This window comes from Jaculus jaculus, chromosome 1, assembly GCF_020740685.1.
Source record: "Jaculus jaculus isolate mJacJac1 chromosome 1, mJacJac1.mat.Y.cur, whole genome shotgun sequence".
Taxonomy (NCBI): domain Eukaryota; kingdom Metazoa; phylum Chordata; class Mammalia; order Rodentia; family Dipodidae; genus Jaculus; species Jaculus jaculus.
In genome coordinates this window covers 57,007,162-57,028,706 of record NC_059102.1, presented here as the reverse complement: position 1 = coordinate 57,028,706, position 21,545 = coordinate 57,007,162, and the positions used below count along the sequence as shown (strand labels likewise).

The 21,545-nt window shown below is 44.2% G+C and overlaps 1 protein-coding gene across 3 annotated transcripts in view; it reads left to right on the top strand.

Moving 5' to 3' along the window:
• Kank1 (KN motif and ankyrin repeat domains 1) overlaps positions 1–21,545 on the top strand; it is a 270,405-nt gene that overhangs the window by 196,142 nt on the left and 52,718 nt on the right. For all 3 annotated transcript variants that reach the window (XM_045145275.1, XM_004653151.2, XM_045145270.1), the window contains one exon: positions 15–130. In XM_045145275.1, the coding sequence (XP_045001210.1) occupies positions 94–130 (37 nt within the window). In that variant the 5' untranslated portion in view covers positions 15–93. The remainder of the gene's footprint in view (positions 1–14; positions 131–21,545) is intronic.

Sequence of the window (21,545 nt, the reverse complement as noted above, 5' to 3'; positions counted from 1 at the left end):
CTTTATTGTTTCAGGTTGAATGCCTTTGGGAATTCGATGCATAAAACTTGCATGACTCCTCCAGTTTCCTGGGTCCATCCTTGGATTTAAGGCATGGCTTCTACCACAAAAGTTAATGGTTGTGCTTCAGGTAACTGGGCTCTGGAGAGGGGAAGGGAGGGAGGAAGGGATGCCTTTATTCAAACTAATTTTTTAAAAATTTCTCTTAGTAAAGAATAGTTATTGTGTGTGTATATGTAAGTACAATGATTGAGATGGGGAGGTAATATGATGGAGAATGGAATTTCAAAGGGGGGAGGGAGGGCATTAACATGGGATTTTTTTTATAATCATGGAAAATGTTAATAAAAAAATTTTTTAAAGGAATAGTTCATAGCAAGTGGCCTAGGTAAGTAGTAATTTTATATCTATTGAAGTAATTTTTTTTTTTCTTTTTTGAGGTAGGGTCTTACTCTAGCCTAGGCTGACCATGGAATTCACTGTGTAGTCTCAAGCTGGCCTTGAACTCACAGTGATCTTCCTAACTCTGTCTCCCAAGTGCTGGGATTAAAGGTGTGTGCCACCATGCCTGGTGAGGTAGTTGCATTTTAATTACTCAGAAAAATTGCTTTTCTATTTAATAAAGAAAATTATTACCTAAGCTAATTATGTTGAAGTGTTAAAAGGAAATGTTAAATCTCCAATACTGGTGACAGTGCAAGGAATACTCTTCTTGTTTTCCCTGAGTGACTGAATGAACAGAAGGGTAACTGGTTTGGATGCTGAACACCAACTCCTTGTAGCTTTATTTGATGATAGTAACCAAGGGGAAGGAGAATGTGGTGAGCAGAAACATATGGACAAACTGGTTCCCCAATGTCACAAGTTAATGAATGATAATAAATTCATAAACCACTGTCAGTTTGTTTGACTGCAATTTGCCAAATAATTCTGATTTCACTTGATAGTGTAGTCACTGACCATTTAAGGTTGTTTTATTTGTTTAATGCCAATCTTCATTACTAGCTGTCAGATCACATATCACACTTGACACACTGGTACATAGGATACAAAATGACTGCCAGAGGGTTTTAAAAGCTGCAGCAGTCAAAGAGGGCTTCTTGAAGGCAGGTAGATGGCATGTCGTTGCAAAGCTAGTCACTGTGGGTGGTTAGATGGGGTATTAAGGAAACTAAAGCCAGACAGTTCAGGCAAGTTGAAACTGTACCAAGTCCCAATAAGTGGCATCCAGTCCAGCAGTAGGGACACTGCTCTACTGAAACCCTTGTTGATCCCATGATACTTGCACCAAGTGACCAATGGCAGGCTGTGGGTGCCATTGTGCCCCAGTGTTAGCTGTCCTTAAAAAAAAAAAATCTTTATTGCTTTGATAGAGACAGAGTCAGACAGAAGGAGGGAGAGAATGGGTGCACGAGGGCCTCAAGCCACTGTTAATGAACTCCAGATACATGCGCCATCTTGTGCATCTGGCTTACCTGGGTACTGGGGAATCGAACCTAGGTCCTTTGGCTTTGCAGGCAAGTGCCTTAACTGCTAAGCCATCTTTCCAGCCCCTGTCTTTTCTTTTTTGTGGTTCAAATGAGACAGTTGCCTCCTTTGTTGATCTGGTAGGCTCAGTCAGTCCATGGCCTGCTGTTTCCTGAGTTGGTTTGGATACACTGTGTGCCGTGTGTCTCCACTCTACTCTGATGAGCTCATAGGTAGGGATTTGAACTCACCTGCTGCTTTGTCAAAGCAGGAGCAAGACAATCTCTACAGAAGAGAGATGGAGATATTCTATAAAGTGACGCCTTAGTGGAATATTTAACAAGCCATATGTTGAATGATAAAGACCACTATATATACTCGAGGCTGAAATAGCTTGTGTACTCAACTTTCTTATCTTAAAATGGGGAAGAAATTGCTAGAACAAATTTCAGGGGGGAAGCTCCCTATTAGATGATACAAAACCAAAGATGACAGCCTATGCAAAACAGCCTACCATATGTCTGTTCTTTCCTTGAGCTCTTTGCTGAGGAGCTGAGTGAGTAAAAACAGAGAGACTTTTTCCACCAGAGTTTGAGCCCAAGGTCCAGGCTCTGGTGGCTCAGAGCACCCTCAAATGGCAGCATTGTATCCTGTAGGGGTGTAGAATTGGAGCTACAAGGGTTCACTTAGAGTTCAGCTCTGCTTTTATAGTGAACTAGTGGACGGGTCCATTTCTCTGCATGTGAGACACTGTGCTCTCGCCTGCAGTGGGAACGCCAACGAGAGCACAGGAAGTAGATGCGTGCGCTCCATGAGCCGGGTAGCTTACATAGCTTCTAAAGGCAGCAGCGGGAGACCCCCGGGCACATATCCCCAGCCCATGTCTGTGACTTTTTTGTTTGTTTGTTTTTTCAAGGTAGGATCTCACTCTAGCCCAGGCTGACCTAGAACCTACTATGGAGTCTGAGGGTGGCCTCAAACTCATGGCGATCCTCCTACCTCTGCCTCCTGAGTGCTGGGATTAAAGGCCATGTCTGTGACTTTTAATTTCAGCAGTCCCAACTGTACAAGTCACCCCACTGGCAAGAATACTGTAGGTGACCCAAACCCCAAGTCAATGCAAATGTTTATTTGGGGTCAGCTAACCTTCCTTGTCCATTCTTGTTTGTCCGTCTTCTTCTTAGGACTTGTGGATTCTGCTCAAAGGCTGCTGTGATTAGTAAAATACAAAAGACAAGGTCTAGCTCTCAATGAGCACTTATTATGCACCATGTACCGAAATTGCTCTATCCTGTGTCAATGACTGTGTTAGCACACTTAATCCTTGCAGATATTAACACAGTATTTTTGTCATCATCGTTGTGTGATGACACAGAAATTCAGTGACTTGGCATCAGTAATGTAAGAAAACATAGGATTGATACTTGTTTATCTAGAAAATACTAGATAAGGGAAGAGATAGACCATTATGAAATTCTCGGGTCTGGAGAGATGGCTCAGAGGTTAAAGGGCTTGCTTGCAGTGGCCCGGGTTCAGCTCCGCAGTAGCCATGTAAAGCCAGGTGCACAAAATGGTGCGTGCATCTGGAGTTCATTTACAGTAGCAGAGACGACCTCACTTTCTGTTTCTCTCTCTCTCTCCCTCAGATAAATAAGTAAATAAATACTTTTTAAAAATTAAATTCTCCCAGTGTATTGAGTGGTTTCAGCTACTCCTGATGTGCTTCCCACTTGCACGCTCAAGGTTATTGGTGCCTCAAGATCTTGAGCTCCAGTTATGACCTTGACCTTCAGGCAGCATTCTGTCTTCAGAGGTTTATAGGCCTCTCTCCCCTCATTCCTTCTTGAACTTGCCTTGTTCTATACTCCCTTCCTTCTCTTTGTTTCTGAAGTCTGATGGTCCCACTATAACTTTTCCTGCCACCTGGTGTCATTGAGTTTGAAAACAAAGTAAAGCTGTCATATCTGACTTGTGATTTCCAGGGTGCTGAGTAGGAATGCAATTACAACAGGGATCTGATTTGGATAAAGGAAGGCTTCTTGCTTCTATTAGCATAAGTTACTTAACAAAAACACATATTTGCCTGGAAAGGATTATACTAAGTGAGGTAACCCAGGCCCAGAAAGCCAAGTGCCACATGTTCTCTCTCATATGTGGATCCTAGCTACAGATGGCTGGGCTTCTGCGTGAGAAGGAAAATATTTAGTAGCAGAGGCCAGTAAGTTAAAAAGGAGACATAAAGGGAAGAGCAAGGAAGGGAGGAGGGTACTTAATAGGTTGATATTATATATATGTTAGTACAATGATTGTGATGGGGAGGTAATATGATGGAGAATGGAATTTCAAAGGAGAAAGGGGGGGGGAATTAACATGGGATTTTTTTTATAATCATGGAAAATGCTAATAAAAATTAAAAAAATAAAAATAAAATGCTAAAAAAACACATATTTGTAGTTCTATGATGTTCATTATAGACAAAATAGGGAAGGATAACCCAGCAAAAGTATTTCTCATGATTAAGAATATGCATGTCAGGGCTGCAGGGATGGCTTAGTGGTTAAGGCATTTGCCTGCAAAGCCAAAGGAGTCAGGTTCAATTCCCCAGGACCCACCTTAGCCAGATGCACAAGGGGTGCACATGTCTGGAGTTCATTTGCAGTGGCTAGAGGCTCTGGTGCGCCCATTCTTTCTCCCTCTCCCTCTCTCTGCCAAATAAATAAATAAAAATAAAATATATAAAAAGAATATGCATATTATAAGGGGAAGTGATTATGACCAAATAATCATATTTTATGTATGAAATTTCTCAATAAAAATATCTGTGAAGTGCATGCAAAAAAAGGAAAAGAATATGCCTATGAAAACTATTGTCTTACCTTTTCTTTCCCCATTTGGTTAGAAAAGAAATAACTGGTCTGGAGAGGTGGCTTAGCGGTTAAGGTGCGTGTCAGCAAAGCCAAAGGACCTATGTTCAACTCCCCAGGACCCACATAAGCCAGATGCACAAGGGGGTGCATGCATCTGGAGTTCATTTGCAGTGGCTGGAGGCCCTGGCACACCCATTCTCTCTCTCTACCTGCCTATTTCTGTATTTCTCTCTCTCAAATAAATAAATAAAAATAAAATATTTTTTAAAAAAGAAAAGAAATAACTTAGCTGGGCATGGTGGTGCACACCTTTGATCCCAGCACTTGGGAGTAGGATCAGTTGGGTAGGAGGATCACCGTGAGTTCGAGGCCCCCCTGAGACTACATAGTGAATTTCAGGTCAGCCTGGGCTAGATCGACACCCTACTTCAAAAAACAAACAAACAAAAACTTGTTCATGGTCTAAAATATACTCAATATAAAAGTTCTTTTGGTTATAAATGTACTATTTTGAATTGTAATTACAATATACCATTTTGAAGTGCAATCAACAGAAGAGCATTTATAAGCCTCACCCAGATGATCATGGAACAAAGAGGGCTTTATTACAGCTACTGAGGGAGAGCTGGCTACTGGCCTGTCTAGTGGAAAAAAAGAATATGTTATTCAAAATGTTTAGTAGATGTTCTAGGTGTAATTATGATTTTTAATTTATCATGAATAAAGTAACATATGCACATATATTATGATTTTCAAAATTATACTTACCCTAAATGTACCGGGCCCCAAACCGCTTCCCCAAACCTCTCTAAAAATAACCGCTTTGGGTCCATAGCACATGAGTAGGAAAACACACTTCATGGTCTTAGGAATTCAAGAGACGTGGCCAAGAAAAGCACTATAAGACCAAAGTGTACCGGCCCCCAGCTGCAGAAAGCACGAGGACCGCTCAGCGTCACAGCTGTGCGGGGCATGGTCAGTGCTGCCTCTTCTGAACTGACTTCTCCATGGAGTCCCTCAGTTAGGTTGGATAAAGCGTGCTGATTTTAAAATAGAAGCAGTTAATTCTGTCGCTTGTAAAATTCACAATAACGGTTCCGACGTACAATCTATGTAAAGGTTGGGTGAGAAGTGCCTGTTCTGTATATGACCTAGGTTAAGAACTAAACTGCAACAGAGCATTGCATCCATTACTGGTTACTTACTTTGTGCCAGGCACAGTCTTTGTACTCAGGTTATAGCAATGAACAAAATAGGCTTGAGTCCTGCCCACAAGGAGAATACATTCTAGTGGGAGCCACATTCTACTGTGCATACAGTTGCTGTATAAAATCGAGCATATATTTGCATGAAAATAGTATGTGTATCACAAATTTGGGCCTAAGTGATGATCTATTGTGTGTGTGTGTGCGCACACACGTGTCCTTTATGTGAGCATGTATGGGTATGCATGCATGTAGAGGCCAGAAAACAACCTTGGTGTCATCTTCAAAAACACTGTCCATCTCCTTAGAACAGGGTCACTTGTTGACCTGGAGCTCACCAAATTCCGAAGATCTTCCTGTCTCTGTCTTCTCAGCACTAAAGTAGAGCTGTGAGCCACCATGCCTGGCATTTTACATGGATTCTGGGGATTGAACTCAAGAGCTCGTGCTTGCAAAGCAAGCACTTTACAAATGAGCTGTCTCCCGAGCCCCTGCTGCTCGTATTTGCTCACCTGTGCCCCTTGCCAGACTGCGTCCTCCTCCTGGCTGTTCAACCATCGGTATCTGCCATTATATCCTAGTGCTTCAGCTAAAACAGTTTGTACTCATTAATTCTTTGTGCATGTGTGTGGGGGGGGGTGCGCATGTGGAGGCCACAGTTGATGTTGGGTTTCTTCCTTATTTGCTGAGGCAGGGTCTCACTGATTCAGCTAGTCTCGCTAGCCAGCTTGCCCCAGAGATCCCCTGTCTCCCTCCTAAGCACTGGGATTGCAAGCAGCTGCTGTGCCCAACTGGGATTTATGTGGGTGCTTGAGGTCTGAACTCCTGTCCTCACGTTTGCTGGTTAAGTGCTTAATCTACTGAGCCATCTCCCCAGCCCCTGTATTCATTAATGTAAGTCATCATATTAGAGAGACTACCATGTCTTTGGTTAATCAGTGAAGAGCATTATAAAGTGCTCCAGATTGTTCTCTGGTAACTAGCTAGAAAGTAAACAGGGATCTTTGGTTAGAAAAAGGGCTGGAGGGATAGTTTAGCAGTTATGGCGTTTGCCTGCAAAGCCAAAAGACCTAGGTTCGATTCCCCAGGACCCACATTAGCCACAGGTGCACAAGGGGGCGCACGCGTCTGGAGTTCGTTTGCAGTGGCTGGAAGTCCTGGCATGCCCATTTTCTCTCTTTCAAATAAATAAATAAAAATAAAATATTTTTAAAAATAGAAAAAGTAGCTATATTTCTTCAGAGTGTAGAGATGGAGACAGTCTACTTTTTGCCCAAGTTCCTGAATCATGTTGTAAACTGGATACACTGATTGATACCTCTCTAAACACTAATTAATGTTGTGAAACTTTAATTAGAGCTTAGAGCCCCTTGAGAAGCCAAATGACAAGTGGCTTATTTGTCAAATGAAGATAATAATGCCTGTTCGCCCTTCTTCACGAGACATTGTGAGGAAGAAAATGTTTAAACCGCTGGGATTTTTTTTTTTTTTCGAGCCACTCATAACCCTCCTCTCAGCTTCTTGAGTGCCATGATTATAAGCATGTACTGTCACGGTAGGCTGATGAGAAAACGTGTTACAGCATAGACTGACGGTCACCTTAAGAGGTGTCAAGGGACAGTCCATCATCTTCGTCATGGCTCCTGTCAGGTGCCCTGGTGGGGAACCGTGCCAGGACACTGATGCTAGCTTATATTTCTGTCCCTGTCTAAATAAAGTAAGTGGATGAACACTGTGACTTTTGTGCCTACCATTACATATGTATGTATGTATGTATGTATATCTGAGATGCACAAGGAGGCACATGCATCTGGAGTTCATTTGTAGTGGCTAGAAGCCCTGGCATGCCCATTCTCTCTATATATCTACCTTTCTCTCTCCTCTCTCTCTCTCTCTCTCTCTCTCTCTCAAATAAACAAATAAAAAAGAAACTTTTAGCTGGGCATGGTGGTGCATGCCTTTAATCCCAGCACTCAGGAGGCAGAGGTAGGAGGATCACCATGAGTTTGAGGCTACCCTGAGACTACAGAGTTAATTCCAGGTCAGCCTGAGCCAGAATGAGACCCTACCTTGAAAAACCAAAAACTAAAAAATAAAAATAAAACTCTTAAAAGAAAAAGAAAGTAGGAAGTCTCCATTCTTTTCGTCATTGAAAATAAAGACAGAGCATAGGCTTTTGCCTGGTCATGTTTCTCCTGAGAGGAATTGCACAGAAGCAGGGCAGTTCCGATAAATGGCATGACTGTTTTTCTGGCGTTAGTAGCTGTGGAGGGGCCTGGCCGTGGTTAGGCTGGCCGGTGACCGGGCTGTGGATTCTGTCTCCATGCTGATCTCCAGTGGGGTTCAAAGGCCACCCACAGATAAGCCAGGTCAGACAGACAGAGCTCCAGACTACCGCAGAGCGGGCAGGGCTCACTGCGCACCCGCCGTCCACCCTGGCCTGTGTGAGAACTTTTTTCTGGGCAAGAACATTTCTCAAACAGAACCCTGAACCCGCTCTGGAATTGGGCGCTGTTTTTCACACAGAATACTCCTTTGCAGTGACGGATCTGGCCGGAACCAGCGTGGTAATTTTTAAGACCTTTTTCAGGAAGGACATAGCCCAGCACCCGTGTTCGTGGTGGTAAATCCTCGTCCTTCTATCTGATTACCCTTTTCCAACGGCAGAGTTCACAGATTCGAAGGGTGGGGGGGGAATCAGCTGATTTAACTTGTGGGAACCCTCTATGACTTCCCAAGGGTCTCTTGATTCATTTGTAATTGGATTAAAATGTGTGCTCTTATTTGTACCTTGTATTCTCCCGTAAGTAATGTCATTAGGAAAAGGTTGGCTTACACCTTTAATTCCAGCATTTGGAAGGCTGAGGTCACACAGGATCTGTATGAGTTCCAGGCCAGTCTAGGCTATAGAGTGAATTCCAGGTCAAACTGAGCTAGAGACCCCTGCCTCAAGAAATTGAAAAAAAAAAAAACAACTCATAAGTAATGTCATCAGACTATCAGGAAAGCTAGGAGCTGCTAACATAAAAACATAGGGAGGAACTAGACAGGCTTTCTGATGTCAGTCATGGGACATTTTTCTCAGATGGCAAAATACAACTGGGGAAGCTTCAACAGGGAGTCAGTAGCTGAGGCAGATATTGGCTATGAAGCATCTCTTTTCCTTGTTCTAGGCATTGTGTTGACATTGAAAGTCAGAAATACAGTAGCTATGAAGGTCTGATTAAACAGATCTGGGGAAATATATGTATTTCAGAAAATTGCATAATACCTGAAAGTAGAGTAGTTAAAAAGGAAATGTCTTTCGCTTTAGTTGTCATGTTGATAGCTTTTCTCCCCATACCGCACATTAAGAAAGTAATGTGCATATTTCATCAAGCCAAATTAATAAAGCCTTATATTTATTTGTTGCTGATGCACTTTCATCCTAGCATTACTTGTGTTTATTGTGTTGAATTTAATTAGATTATACATTGTGCAATGTTTAATAAAGCTGTTAGATATTACTATGTTGAAGGCTAATTTCACGCTGAAGCTCATAAATGAAATAATTTATTTTCTTATGGTGATGGTATTTGACAGAGTTTTCTTTTTTTTTTTTTTTTTTTTTTTTTTAGTCTGAAGTAGTTTGGAACTTCGTAACCATTAAAATGCCAAGACTACCTAGAAGTAGAAGAGATTGGGTTTTAGGGTCTTGCCTGTGTGTCAGAAAGAACCCTAGAGCCCATCCGGCCCCTGGAGAGGTTCTAGAAGTTCCTCCTTGGTCAGGGCTCGCCTGTTCTGCAAACTCAAGGCTTCGGTTTTAACGTGTAGTCAGCTTCACCTCAGAAGCATTCTTGTTCCAACCCTGGCAGAGCCACCATGGGTTAAGCATCGGATTGCAAGCCAGCGATTAGCTCTGCAGCTAAGCCGGGAGAGGCTGATTTGTCTTCCAGTGAGTACCAGCCTTGGGTGTAGGGAGGACAGAAATTCACTCCTGTTCTTGGGACAGGGCAGGGAAACCATTTGGCTAGAGATTTCTCCCCAGAAAGAAAGCACACAAAACTAGGTCCCCAACTCTGTTAAGGTGAGCTGCTGCTGTTACCAGAGCCAGCATAGGCCCTTGCTGCCCGGACTAGACGGTGCTGCTGGGCTTCCCGCTGTGAGTATTGGCATTGGTTTCTGATTATCCGCTTCCTCCCTTTCTTGGAGGGCTTGGGTGGGCTAGCTGAGCCGTTGTCAGAAGTACAGCTCACTTCCTTTTCCAGGGTTTGCCTTCTTCCTGCATCCTGTACAATCTCAGTTCATCTCCTTTGTGCAGCTTCTGAGAAAGATTTCTATGGCTCAGAGGAAAATGAGTAACTTCAGCTCCCAGTTTCTGCTTAGGGGGTTCTTCTCTATAAAAAGCTGTTTGATTTGATCTAGCCTGAAAAACATGAGCATAGTTCTCAGATACATGGAAGAAATAAATTCTTACTCTTTTTTGGAATGTCTTTTTTTTTTTTAATTGTGCTGAGGACAGACTTCTTTAATAAAAACCACATTGAAGCCCTGGAAATCAGATTTTATAAGATTCATTCAAACCTTTTCAGTTCAAATAAAAGTTATGATTTTGTTTTTCCTTTCTTGGCTTCTCTGATGAATGTATTTGGAGTGAGCTGTTAACTGGCTCACTCATTTCCATATGCTTTAGGGAAAATATGCTCATGTTCAGAGGCCAGGTTACATTTTGCTTCGGGGCTGTAGACCATTGGGAAGAATGAAAACAGGAGAAGTTTAAAAACGTGTATTTGTGTACATAGTATTTGTGATCTCAGCTGATAATTCTGCACAGATAAGCAGCCTCGCCACGTAAAAAGAAGTATACTACTTATTTGAAGATTTATTTTTAATTACAGTGATCAGATTCCTTATTCTAGCAGTTCTTAGAGCCAGTCAGGGCTGAATTTCAGTATTGTCTAATATTCCAAAGGCCTTTCTCATCAGTAGACAAGAAGCAGAACTGTACCTCTGCCAAGTAGGATTTATTTTTATCCTGAAAGTTCAATTTTTGTAGCCTTACTCCATCCAGTTTTAGGGCAGCCGGATCAGAATGATCCCTCAATAATTCTCTTACTTGGATCAGAGGTTGTAGACCTGGTTACAGTTTCACCGTATGAACCTTTATTTGAGGAGATGGCAGTGGCGTCACCATTTATGGAAGCAATTTTCCATTAATGCTCACAAGTATTATGTCCATGTTAGTTCCTCTTCTGTGATTTCATTTAAGTGGAAAAGGTTTTCTCTCCAAGGGATTTTTTATATTTTGGACATGCTCTCGAGTAGAACCTTCTGGATTTAGTCACATAGGATTTGGATAAGTTGATAAATCCCACCAGTTTTGCAAATAATTTCATGAAAACATTGACGCAGCACATCCTGCCCAATTTTCTGACCCCTGGCCTCTTTTTCTGAGTGCCTTTCCCCTTGTGTCAGCTGCCCATTGGCTGAGACACCCTTGCTTCTGATCCACAGAGATGTGTAAGAGTCTCCTGCAAGAAAAGGGAGACCTCTCCAAAGTAGGAACCATTCTCAGTGATTCAGGAGCCCAATGCTTAATGTCTTCAACTAGTCATATCCATTGGGTCTTCCATTCTTCTGACAAATGCCAGAAAGTTCTCTCTTCCTCTGCTCATCACCTAACTCCAAATACCCACTGAGTTCCAGCTAGCTGATCCGTTCCCTTCCTTCAGCAGTCGAGATTGACTGGCTGGGATGCCCTAGTCCAATTAAGGAGACAGTATAAATTCTCTGGCACCCCTTCTGGCCTACTCCCCACCATCTGTGAGTACAAAGGCTGGCTTGTCTTTCCGTGCCCTGACAGAGGAGGCAGAAGTGTCCGCTGCCTTATTGTGGCACACACCTCACTGGTGCCCGCCCATTCCAGTGGTGAATCAGCCTGATGATACATTGGAGTTTACGACACTCTGGGTGGCGACCTGGAAATCTGTAGGCAGTGGGGGAGGAGGGATGGTTTGCCTGTGAAACCATTCCAGCAATGGAGCTTACAGGGGGAAAAAAAAAAAAAAAATTGCAAAACACCGAAGCCCTGTGCCACCAGAGTTTTCCATTAGCTTCACCCAACATTCAGATCTGCCCCAGGGACGGTGACTGGCAGTGTGAGAGGGGATGCCCACTGCGCACCAAAAGCTCTGGGGCTCATTACCAATGCGCTTGTCCTGAAGGGAGCTACAGTGAGCCTGAGCATTGCCTCCCACACTTGAACCCACCTCCCAGGCACGTGGGAACTGTGGGTTCTCTGAAAAGGTGCTGGCACTTTATCGGCGCACCAGAAATATGCAGCTGGAATCCACAGCTCCTCAGCGTACTGATTTTACATGAAGAATCCTGAGCTTCTAGAAAGGTAATGGAGATTTTAGGGCTGGGGGCTCATTCTGTGACAGTGAGGAAGGAAGTTTTCTCGCTAGTAGTGGAGTTAAATTTGTCACCTTGTGGTTTTGTTAGGAGTCGCTGGGCATTGTAATTTTTGTTTTCCTGTCTACCCAAACACTTTTGCTTTCACTAACTTTACAACTATTTTCTTAGCTCGAACCCTTCGTTTGGGGCCTTATTTTGACAAAAATCGATGTCAGCTTCTATTTTCATCAATCCTGGTGCCTACAATAATTAAGTTGGGGTTTCCCAGTCCTCTGGGACCACAGGTAGTAAGAGATCAGCTGTGTGCAGACAGACAGCTATGTGAGAGGAAGGGCTGTCTGCTACTCTGCTCCTCAGATCATGGCTCTGCTAAAAGCACCACTTTCTCTGGGCCTGCATGTCTGTCCCAGGGGATGACTAAAGATCCCGCATTATCCTTCATGTCCTGTGACTCTTCACCACGTCTCAGACATTCCCTGCAGCACTGGTCTTTCCTCTTCTGGATGCCTAGAGTGCTTTGTATTTATTTATTTAATAATTTGCATACTTGAATACATTATAATTTGATCATATCCCCCTCTAATACTTTGTTCCCCACTTCCCCTCCTCTCTTCCACTGAACTTCTATCTGACTAGTCCTTCTCCTATTTTGATGATTTTTTTATGAGAGAGACAGAGGGAAAGAGTTAGGGCCTCCAGCCACTGCAATCAAACTCCAGATGTGTGTGGCACTGTGTGTCTGGCTTTCATGGAACCTGGAGAGTCCAACATGAATCCTTAGGCTTCACAGGCAAGCGCCTTAACTGCTAAGCCACCTCTCCAGCCCTTGATGACGTTTTTGAAACCCATGTCCGTGTCTAAATGTTGACAAGCTCAGTACTGTAGAGGTCTTATGGAAGTAATGATTACTGCTGTGGGGTCATGACCCACCAGACAGGAAGTCAGGAAATAGTGTCCCAGATGATTCTTCCTTTCCTCTGGCTCTTATATTCTTTCTGCTCTCTTTTCCACAATATTCCTTGAGCCTTGGAGGGTATATTAAGGATGCTTTATTAAGCACTGAGCACTCACCTGTCACTTATTCTCATCAATTTGAAGAGTTGTGAGTCTTGCCCATAGTCATAGTCTTCAGCAGAAAGAAGCTTCTCTGACCAAAGGTGAGAGCAGGACTCATCTATGGGCGCAAACAACGTATAAAAATGTGAGGACTGGAAGGATGGCTTGGCAGTTAAGGTGCTTGCCTGCAAAGCCAAAGAACCCAGGTTTGATTCCCCAGGACCCATGTAAGCCAGATGCACAAGAGGGCACATGTGTCTAGAGTTTCTTTGCAGCAGCTGGAGGTCCTGGCATGCCCATTCTCTCTCTCTCTGACTTTCTCTCTCTCTCTCAAATAAATAAAAATTTGAGGGCCATTTGATATGTATAACATATCCTTTTAGTCAACCTGCAGTTGATGGCTTCCTCCCTGGGCTCCATGACATTCCAGCCCCAGGTTTTGGACTATGTTTTCAGTGCTGGGGATGAATTCTGGAATGAGTCTTAGATTCAAGCAGAGGACAGTTGCTTGCCCTCATAACAATCATGCCACTGCTGCACCCGTGGGCATCTCTTGCCTGGCTAGCTGGGTGTGTAGGGTACACCACACTTTCCAGCACTATGACAGCTAGCCAGGAGGGAGAAGGCTTTCAGCAGTGGTCCAGCTTGGCTTTTTTCGGTGTCCTGTGACCAGTGCCTTTGGTGTCATTAGCCACAAGTGAAGATGGATCTTACCACCTAGCCTTGGTGGACAACCAAGAGCCTAGGCAATAGTCTTTATTGTTTTGGGGGCCTCGGGGACCTCTCTGACCTTCAACACATTGAGAGGCATCCCATCCCCAGAACTGGGGGTCTCCTATAGCACCCCATGACTTCCGAGAACAGCTTTATCCACCCACTTTGGGAAGGTGCTGCCTGAACACATCTCTCTCCCTCCATTCCTGTCTCTCTCTCACACATTCTCTCTCTCTCTCTTATATTTTTAATTAACAGTGAAGTGGATTTCCATATGGTTTTTCCATAATGTCTTGAGTTTTGGTTAGCCCTTCCCCCTCCTCTCCTCCATTCCTTTTCCTTGACCCCACTTTGACCTTTCCATCCCTTGTATTCCGCCTGTCTTCTTACCCAACTACTGTCCCCTGCCATGGCTCCTTTCTAGTTTCCTTGCCTCTGCTGATTCTTACTTCAATCTACATGCAAGTTTAAAAGTTCAGCGCTCGGGTCTGCATACGAGCGAGGACGTATGCTGTTTGTCTTTCTGGACCTACTTTTACCCCACTTGGTATATTTTTCAGATCCATCCACTTTCCTGTAGATTTCACAATTTCAATTTTATTTATAGCTGAATAAAACTCCATTGTGTATATACACTGTGTTGTCATTTCTCTTAAGCACTTTTCATTTCTTTCAAATTAAGCTAGGGCTGTGTGCCTCACTCAGCTGCAGCCATTAAGGTTTTAAGAGGTTCACACCGCATCATGTTATATTTTTTGTGAGCCCATCTTGCCTTGCTTAGTTCTCTTTGTAGATAAGCAGACTCCTGTACAACCAAAACCATTTGTTAACCGGACATGGTAGCTCATGCCTTTAATCCCAGCACTCTGGAAATAGGGGTAGGAGGATCACCATGAATTCAAAGCCTGCCTGAGACTACATAGTGAATTCCAGACTAGCTTGGGCTAGAGTGAGACCCTACCTTAAAAATAAATTATAGAGCCCCTACATTATGCTGGCTAATACTGGGCATATACTTTGGAGCAAAAAGTAGGTTTAGAGCCTGCTTAAGAATGTGTGGGATTGAGCTGGGCGTGGAGCGCTCGCCTTTAATCCAGCCCTTTGGGAGACTGAGGTAGGAAGATCCCTATGAATTCGAGGCCACCCTGAGACTATGGTGAATCCCAGATCAGCCTAAGCTAGAGTGAGACCCTACCTTGAAAAACAAACCAAACCATTAAAAAAAAAAAAAATGTGTAGGATTGAAATGAGCCTCACCAACTGCCAGTCCTTGCAATTTTCTTCCAGTCTGCTCTCCTCAGTCAATTATTCTGTTCATTCATGCTCTGACCCCTCACCTGGGTATTTTTTAAGCTAAACAGGTGACCTTTACTGTGATAGACATTCTCTTTCTTTCTCCCTCTTATGCAAGCTGGAGTGTCCATTTTCTCATCCTTACTTGCTCAAAAGCCAGCTGCATAGGCAATTGGCAGTGAGCTGTTTGGTTTGGGTACAGAGAGAGGTGCAGCCTCGGGTATGATACTACCTTGTGATGCCCATGGGAGGGAGGGTTATTGTTAGAGGCCATTTGGAAAGTTCTTTCCAACTTCATGGCCTCTTTCTTTAATCCATGTACTGTTTGTCAGCAACTCAGCCAGAAGGAAGCAGCAGAGCTGCAGTCAACTCCTTGGAATCACTTCTGTTTAATCTGATGTGGTGCGCTCCTGGGTACTGTACATGGGAACTCAGCTGGTCACCTGTGAGAGTGTGGTCTTCCTACTTCTGCCCCACTTTTTTCTTGGAAATGTCTCTACTTTTCCTAAGGTATAAGGAAAGCAGTAGTCCTTATTATTGCTTATTCATATCCTTTATAGTAATCTTTATAATCATTTATGGTTTTAGTTCCCTTGTATGATTCAGTGTTCTCCAATTTATTTGTTCATTTAGCTTTAATTTTTTTTATTTCTTTGTTTTTTTGAGGGAGGGTCTCACTCTAGCCTAGGCTGACCCTGGGATTCACTATGTAGTATCAAGGTAGCTTCAAACTCACAGCAATCCTCCTACCTTTGCCTCTGAAGTGCTGGGATTAAAGGCATGCACCACTGCACCTGGCTTATTGGGCTTTTTAAAAAAATATACATATTAGGGACTGGAGAGATGGCTTAGCAGTTAAGCGCTTGCCTGTGAAGCCTAAGGACCCCGATTCGAGGCTCAATTCCCCAGGACCCACATTAGCCAGATGCACAAGGGGGCGCACGCGTCTGGAGTTCATTTGCAGTGGCTGAAGGCCCTGGCACGCCCATTCTTTCTCTCTCTCTTATCTACCTGCCTCTTTCTCTGTCTGTTGCTCTCAAATAAATAAATAAAAATAAACAAAAGTTTAAAAAAATACACACACACACACACACACACATTAGGGCTGGAGAGTTGGTTTAGCAGCTAAGGCAATTGCCTGTAAAGCCAAAGGACATCAGTTTGATTCCCCAGAACCCACTTAAACCAGATGCACAAGGGGGCGCAAGCATCTGGAGTTAGTTTGCAGTGGCTAGCTAGAGGCCCTAGTGTGCCCATTCCACCCCCTTCTCTCTCTGTCTCCCTCTCCTCTCTCTCTCCCTCTTTCTTTCAAATAAATAAATAAAAATAAAACTATAAAACGTTTGTGTGTGTGTGTATACATACATACATATGTATGTATATACATAGAATTTGCAAGCAGAGAGAGGCTGGGCATTCCAGGGCCTCATGCCACTGCAAATGAACTTTAGATGCATGTGCCATCTTTGTGCATCTGGCTTTACAAGGATACTAGGGAATCAAACTCAGGGTGTCAAGTTTTGCAGGCAAATTCCTTTAGCCACTGAGCCAGCTTTCATTTGGCTTTTTACAGTGTTGGTTTTAGTTAGGCCTGCACTCAGTATTCAGGATACTGAGGCAGGAGGTTCACAAGTGGAAGGCCACAGAGTGTGCCACGGAGGGAATCCAAAGCCAGCCTGGGAAAATTAGTAAGACTTGTCTCAAAAGTGAAAAGAGGATGTGAGGGTGATCTGACTGTGAGATCTGTCATCCCACTGATGGCTGTGGTTGATTCGGCTGCTCTGGCTGGCGAGGCAGGTGTCCCCTTCCACCCTCACTGCTCCGTGTGCACCCTCCCCAAGCTGCACACTCAGTTGGTCAAAGAGGACAACCTTCCCTGAATAGAGGACCAGTCTTTGGTCAAGGGTATGTGAGTAGCTGCACTCCCCTGCTAGAACCAACAAACGAGCTCTCAAAAGTAAAAAGAGGCCTGGAGCATAGCTCAGTGGTAGAGTGTTTGCTTAGCATATCCAAGGTCCTAGGTTCAATCCCCATGTTGTAGTTTGAATGTAAAATGCCCTTCATGGGTGCATGGGTTGGACTACTTGGTACCCAGTTTATGGTACCTTTTGAGAAGATTGTGGAACCTTTAGGAGGTAGAGCCTCATTGGAGGAAGTGAGTCACTGGACGTAAGCCTTTTGGTTTTTTAGTCCAGTCCCACTTCCGGTTCACTTGCTCTGTGTTTTCTGGCTGCACCTGCAATGTGACCAGCTGCCTCTTGCTGTAGCCTCCATGCCTTATCTGCTGTATTGGACTGTATATCCTTGAACTGTACCCCCAAATCAGCCCTTCAATCACCCCTTAAGTTGCTTCTTGTCAGGTATTTTGTTACAGCAATGAGGAAAGTAACTATTACAAAAAAATTGGCACCAGGAGTGGAGGTCATTGCTGTGATAAACCTGACCGTGTGGTTCGTGGGACTTTGCAACTAGTTTGCAGGAAGTCTGAAACCTTGGGCTAGGAAAATGCTAGACTGTTTAATGGTCAGTTCTGGTAGGAGTTTGGGGATGTAACATACAAAAATTGCACCCAAGCAAAACACATGAAGCTGTGGTTACGAAGCCTATGTTGCAGCAGAGACCCCAGCAGATCATAGATGCCAGCACTGATGGGGCATGTGCTGAAGAAAGCCCAGGCGTGGCTATGCCCGGGGCAGCAGAGCTGGAGTGGCAGGGCTATCCAAGCTCTCTGGGGCCCCAGTGAGTCTATCACAAGCCCTGGGTTTTGCTTGTAGAACTATAGGATTTGCAGTTTGCCCTTCTGGGTTTTGGTTTTGCTCTGGTGCAATTTTTGTATGTTATGCCCCATCCCCCTTTCGGAGTGGGCATGTTTATTCTGTGCCGTTCTGTGTTGGGAGTATGTAACTTGTTTGTTGATGTTACAGGGGCTCACACTTAGGTGATGGCCAGAGTCACACTCTGCACTTACACTGTTGAACAATGTTGGGAGGGGTAGAGACTAAAGGGACTTTGAAGTCGAAGTTGGAATGAATGGAGATGGCCATAAGCCTATGAGGGCAAGGCTGGAATGTTGTTTGCATATGAAATGTCCCCCACAGGTTTGAACATTTGCACACTTGATCCCTAGCTGGTGGCACTTTACTGGAGGAAGTGGGTCACTAGGGGATGGGCCTTGTAGTTTTATAGCTGGCCCCCCTTCCTATTCATTTTCTCTGCTTCTTGATCATGTGTACCGTTTAACCAGTTGCTTCCCATTCCTGCCGCCATGCCCTCTCCACATGACAGACTGTATCTGCTTGAATTGTGAGCCAAAATAAACCCTTCCTCCTTTATGCTGAGTTTTGTCAGGTATTTGGTCACAGCAATGAGAAGAGTAACTAATACACCCTAGTTCTGAAAGAAAACACATTTTATTCATATATATATATATATGTCTATATATGTATATATATATATATATATATATATATATATATATGAATGAAGTGTTGATTGCAGATCTTCAGTAGACATACCAAAGTTTGTTCATTTCATTTAATGAAGATAATAATGTGGGAAGGGGCAGCCTATCATGAAAACAAAAAACATTGTGACTTTTTAAAACTTTCTGTGTGCTTACAGAAAAGCATATTGGTGATTTAAAAAAAAAAAAGACAGAATTTTCTTTCTTGTCTTTTAAGACAGGACTGTGAAATAGTGCCCTCTGCCTGTGTCATTCTCCATAGAAGTGCCCCACCCCTCTGCTGCCAGGGCACACCCTTCTCCTGCTGAAAGCTGGGTGACCTGTCCTGGGAAAGGCTCCCCTCACATTAAGTCTCTTGAGCAGGTCTTGCTAATCCAGGCTTGTACAGAACGCCTCTTCAACACCCAGGGCGGAGCAACCAAACACACCTAGCAGGTGGAGAAAGGGCACCAAGCCTTGTTGGACTTGTCTCTCTAATCCCCGGCAAGTCCTGTCACCCCCTTGAGTGATGACAGAGGTGTAGAGGAGCTTTGCAATTTCTCAAACACCCAGAGATCGCAGTCACACCCCATCATGAGCCTGAGGCCAGAGGAGGCACAGGAGGGTGTTTGAGTGTTTCAGGGATTGGGAGGAATCTCAAACACAGCAGAAATACCCCAGGCCCTTGTAGGAAGATAGCAGAGCATTCTTTTTTACAATCTCTCTCACATAGGTAGGGCAAGGTGCATTTATTTACCTGAGAGGAAAAGTGGTAGGAATGCTAGGGTGTTGTTTTGGCTTCTGTATTTGTCTTTATTTTATTTTTTTAAATAATACTTCTCATTACTTAAAGAGCTAAATTTAAACATGAGAGATAATGTGCAATGGAATTGAAAATGGTATTTCTTATTTGTGCTATATTTTGTCCTTAATGATAAAAATCAATTTAAAATGAGGAAAGAGGGATTGGGATGTAGCTCAGTTGGAGTGCTTGCTTAGTATGAACAAAGCCCTAGGCTCACTCCCTAGCACAGCATGCCTGGAACTACATGCCTGTAATCCCAGCCCTTTAGGAGACAGAGGTGTTCGAGACCAGCCTGGCACACTTGGGACCCTGACTCAGAAAAGAGGCTTAGCGGGGGGAGGAAAGGTTAGCCAGCAGAATAATGGGAAAAGGAAATGAAATTGGAACACAAAAGGGTATCAAGCAAGATGTTTTGGTGATGTCAAACTGTGGTTGAGGGTAGAGAGTGGGAATGTTCTGTTTTTCCAGCTCACTGTTTTAATTTGAATTAATTGTTATTTTTAATATTGCCTTTTTATAATAATGTCAACTGCTTCAGCTTTTGGTTGAAAAAGTGAGGAGATCTGGTATCACCCAATGGGCACAGTCACCCAAGCAAGATAGGTGTACCCTGGGTCCCCCACCTCCTGAAGGCACCTGAACTTGTGGCCTAGGCCCAGAGAGTGCTTCAGCTTGGCTCTGATTTCCCACAAACCAAAGGAACTTTGTGTGATTCTAACCCCTGGCTGCAAGATAGTCACCCAGGGAACTTTTCAAAAGTTGAAGCCTCAGCCACACCCCAGAGGCCTGATTCATTGCGGGTGTGCAGGTCAGCTTTGACAGATGGCCCCAGGCAGTTTGTTAGTGCCAGGGGACTGAGAACTGCTGGGAGGTTCCATGCCTAGTGTTTGCTTTCTCCTTAAATGGCAGAACAGAAGTCTGTACCAGGAGATGAGGATGGCGTTCCTGAGGTCCTCTGACCTCCATGCACACACACACAGAGAAAGTGGGGGAGGCTGCTCTGGCATCTCTCCACGTGCTCAGAGCTGCGTCTGCACATGAAGTGAGGGCATGCGCTCACTCAGTCACTGGCGTGTTCACAGACTCTTTAAAGAAAACAAATGTGTGCCTGGGGGATGGCTTGGTCACACCAAGCATAAGGACTTTCACGCAAGATTTGAAGTCCAGGGAAAAATTAAATTCCATAAAGATGAAGGGATCCCAAGCCTATGGACCCCAACTTTTAGGTCCCTGACCAAATTAGCAAAGAACTGAAAATGTGGACTCGGAGAAGGGGAAATTATGAAGTATCAGGTTTATTTTGGGGAGAGTTAGGATCCAGGGGAAAGGCTAGCAGGGAACACACAAACCAGAAGTTATCCCGACCCCCTTCCCAATGCTGGGAAGGGAAGTGGGGCAAATCTCCCCCTCCCAATCTCAAAGGAAGAGTCCAGACAGCAAACACACATGGGAAGCAAAGCAGGAGAGCCCAGGCCCAAAGTGCCCCCTCCCCCTCCATGGGGGACAGAGAGGATTAAGAGAATGAAGTGTAAATAGAGATCAAACAGGAAGCAAAGCAGAAAAGCACTGGAAATAAAGCACACGTGCCCAGGCAAAAAGAAATTCTCCCCTAGCCCAGCAAAGGAGGGAGACTGAGATCCCCCACATCAGGAAAGAGCTTACTACAGGAGCCAAGGAGCTAGGGCCACCAGGCAACCAGGCAAACAGAAAAGCCAGGAAGGGGGCTAGAGGCAGTGGCGCAGGCCTTTAACCCCAACACTCAGGAAGCAGAAATTGAAGGATCGCTCTGAGTTGGAGGCCAAACAGGGACTACAAAGTGAGTTCCAGGTTAGCCTGGGCTACAGTCAGATCCTACCTCAAAAAAGGAAAAGAACAGCCAAGAGAGCTATCACACTCATATGTCATGCCCATTTGTTGATCAACCATCCAATTAGAATGAGCCTCATCATCAGACTCAAGCCTGATTGGTTTGTGGATTTAAGAGGCTGACTCAGGAGGGTTCAGACCACCCAGGTGGGCCAGGCCCTGGAAAACCTGAAGAAGAAATAGAAACTACTGAGTTGTTTCTTGCAGCCATCTGTATGGGTTTCACTACTTCCAGGGCAGGCAAGATGGCATCTCCTTGAACTGCTTGTCCAGGCTGACTGCCTATTAAAAAAAAAAAAAAAAAGCTACCAAGTGGTGGCGCATGATCGGGAGGCAGGGGTAGGAGGATCACCATGAGTTCAAGGCCACTCTTGAGACTACATTTGAATTCCAGGTTAGCTTTGTTTACAATGAGACCTTACCTTTGGGAGGGT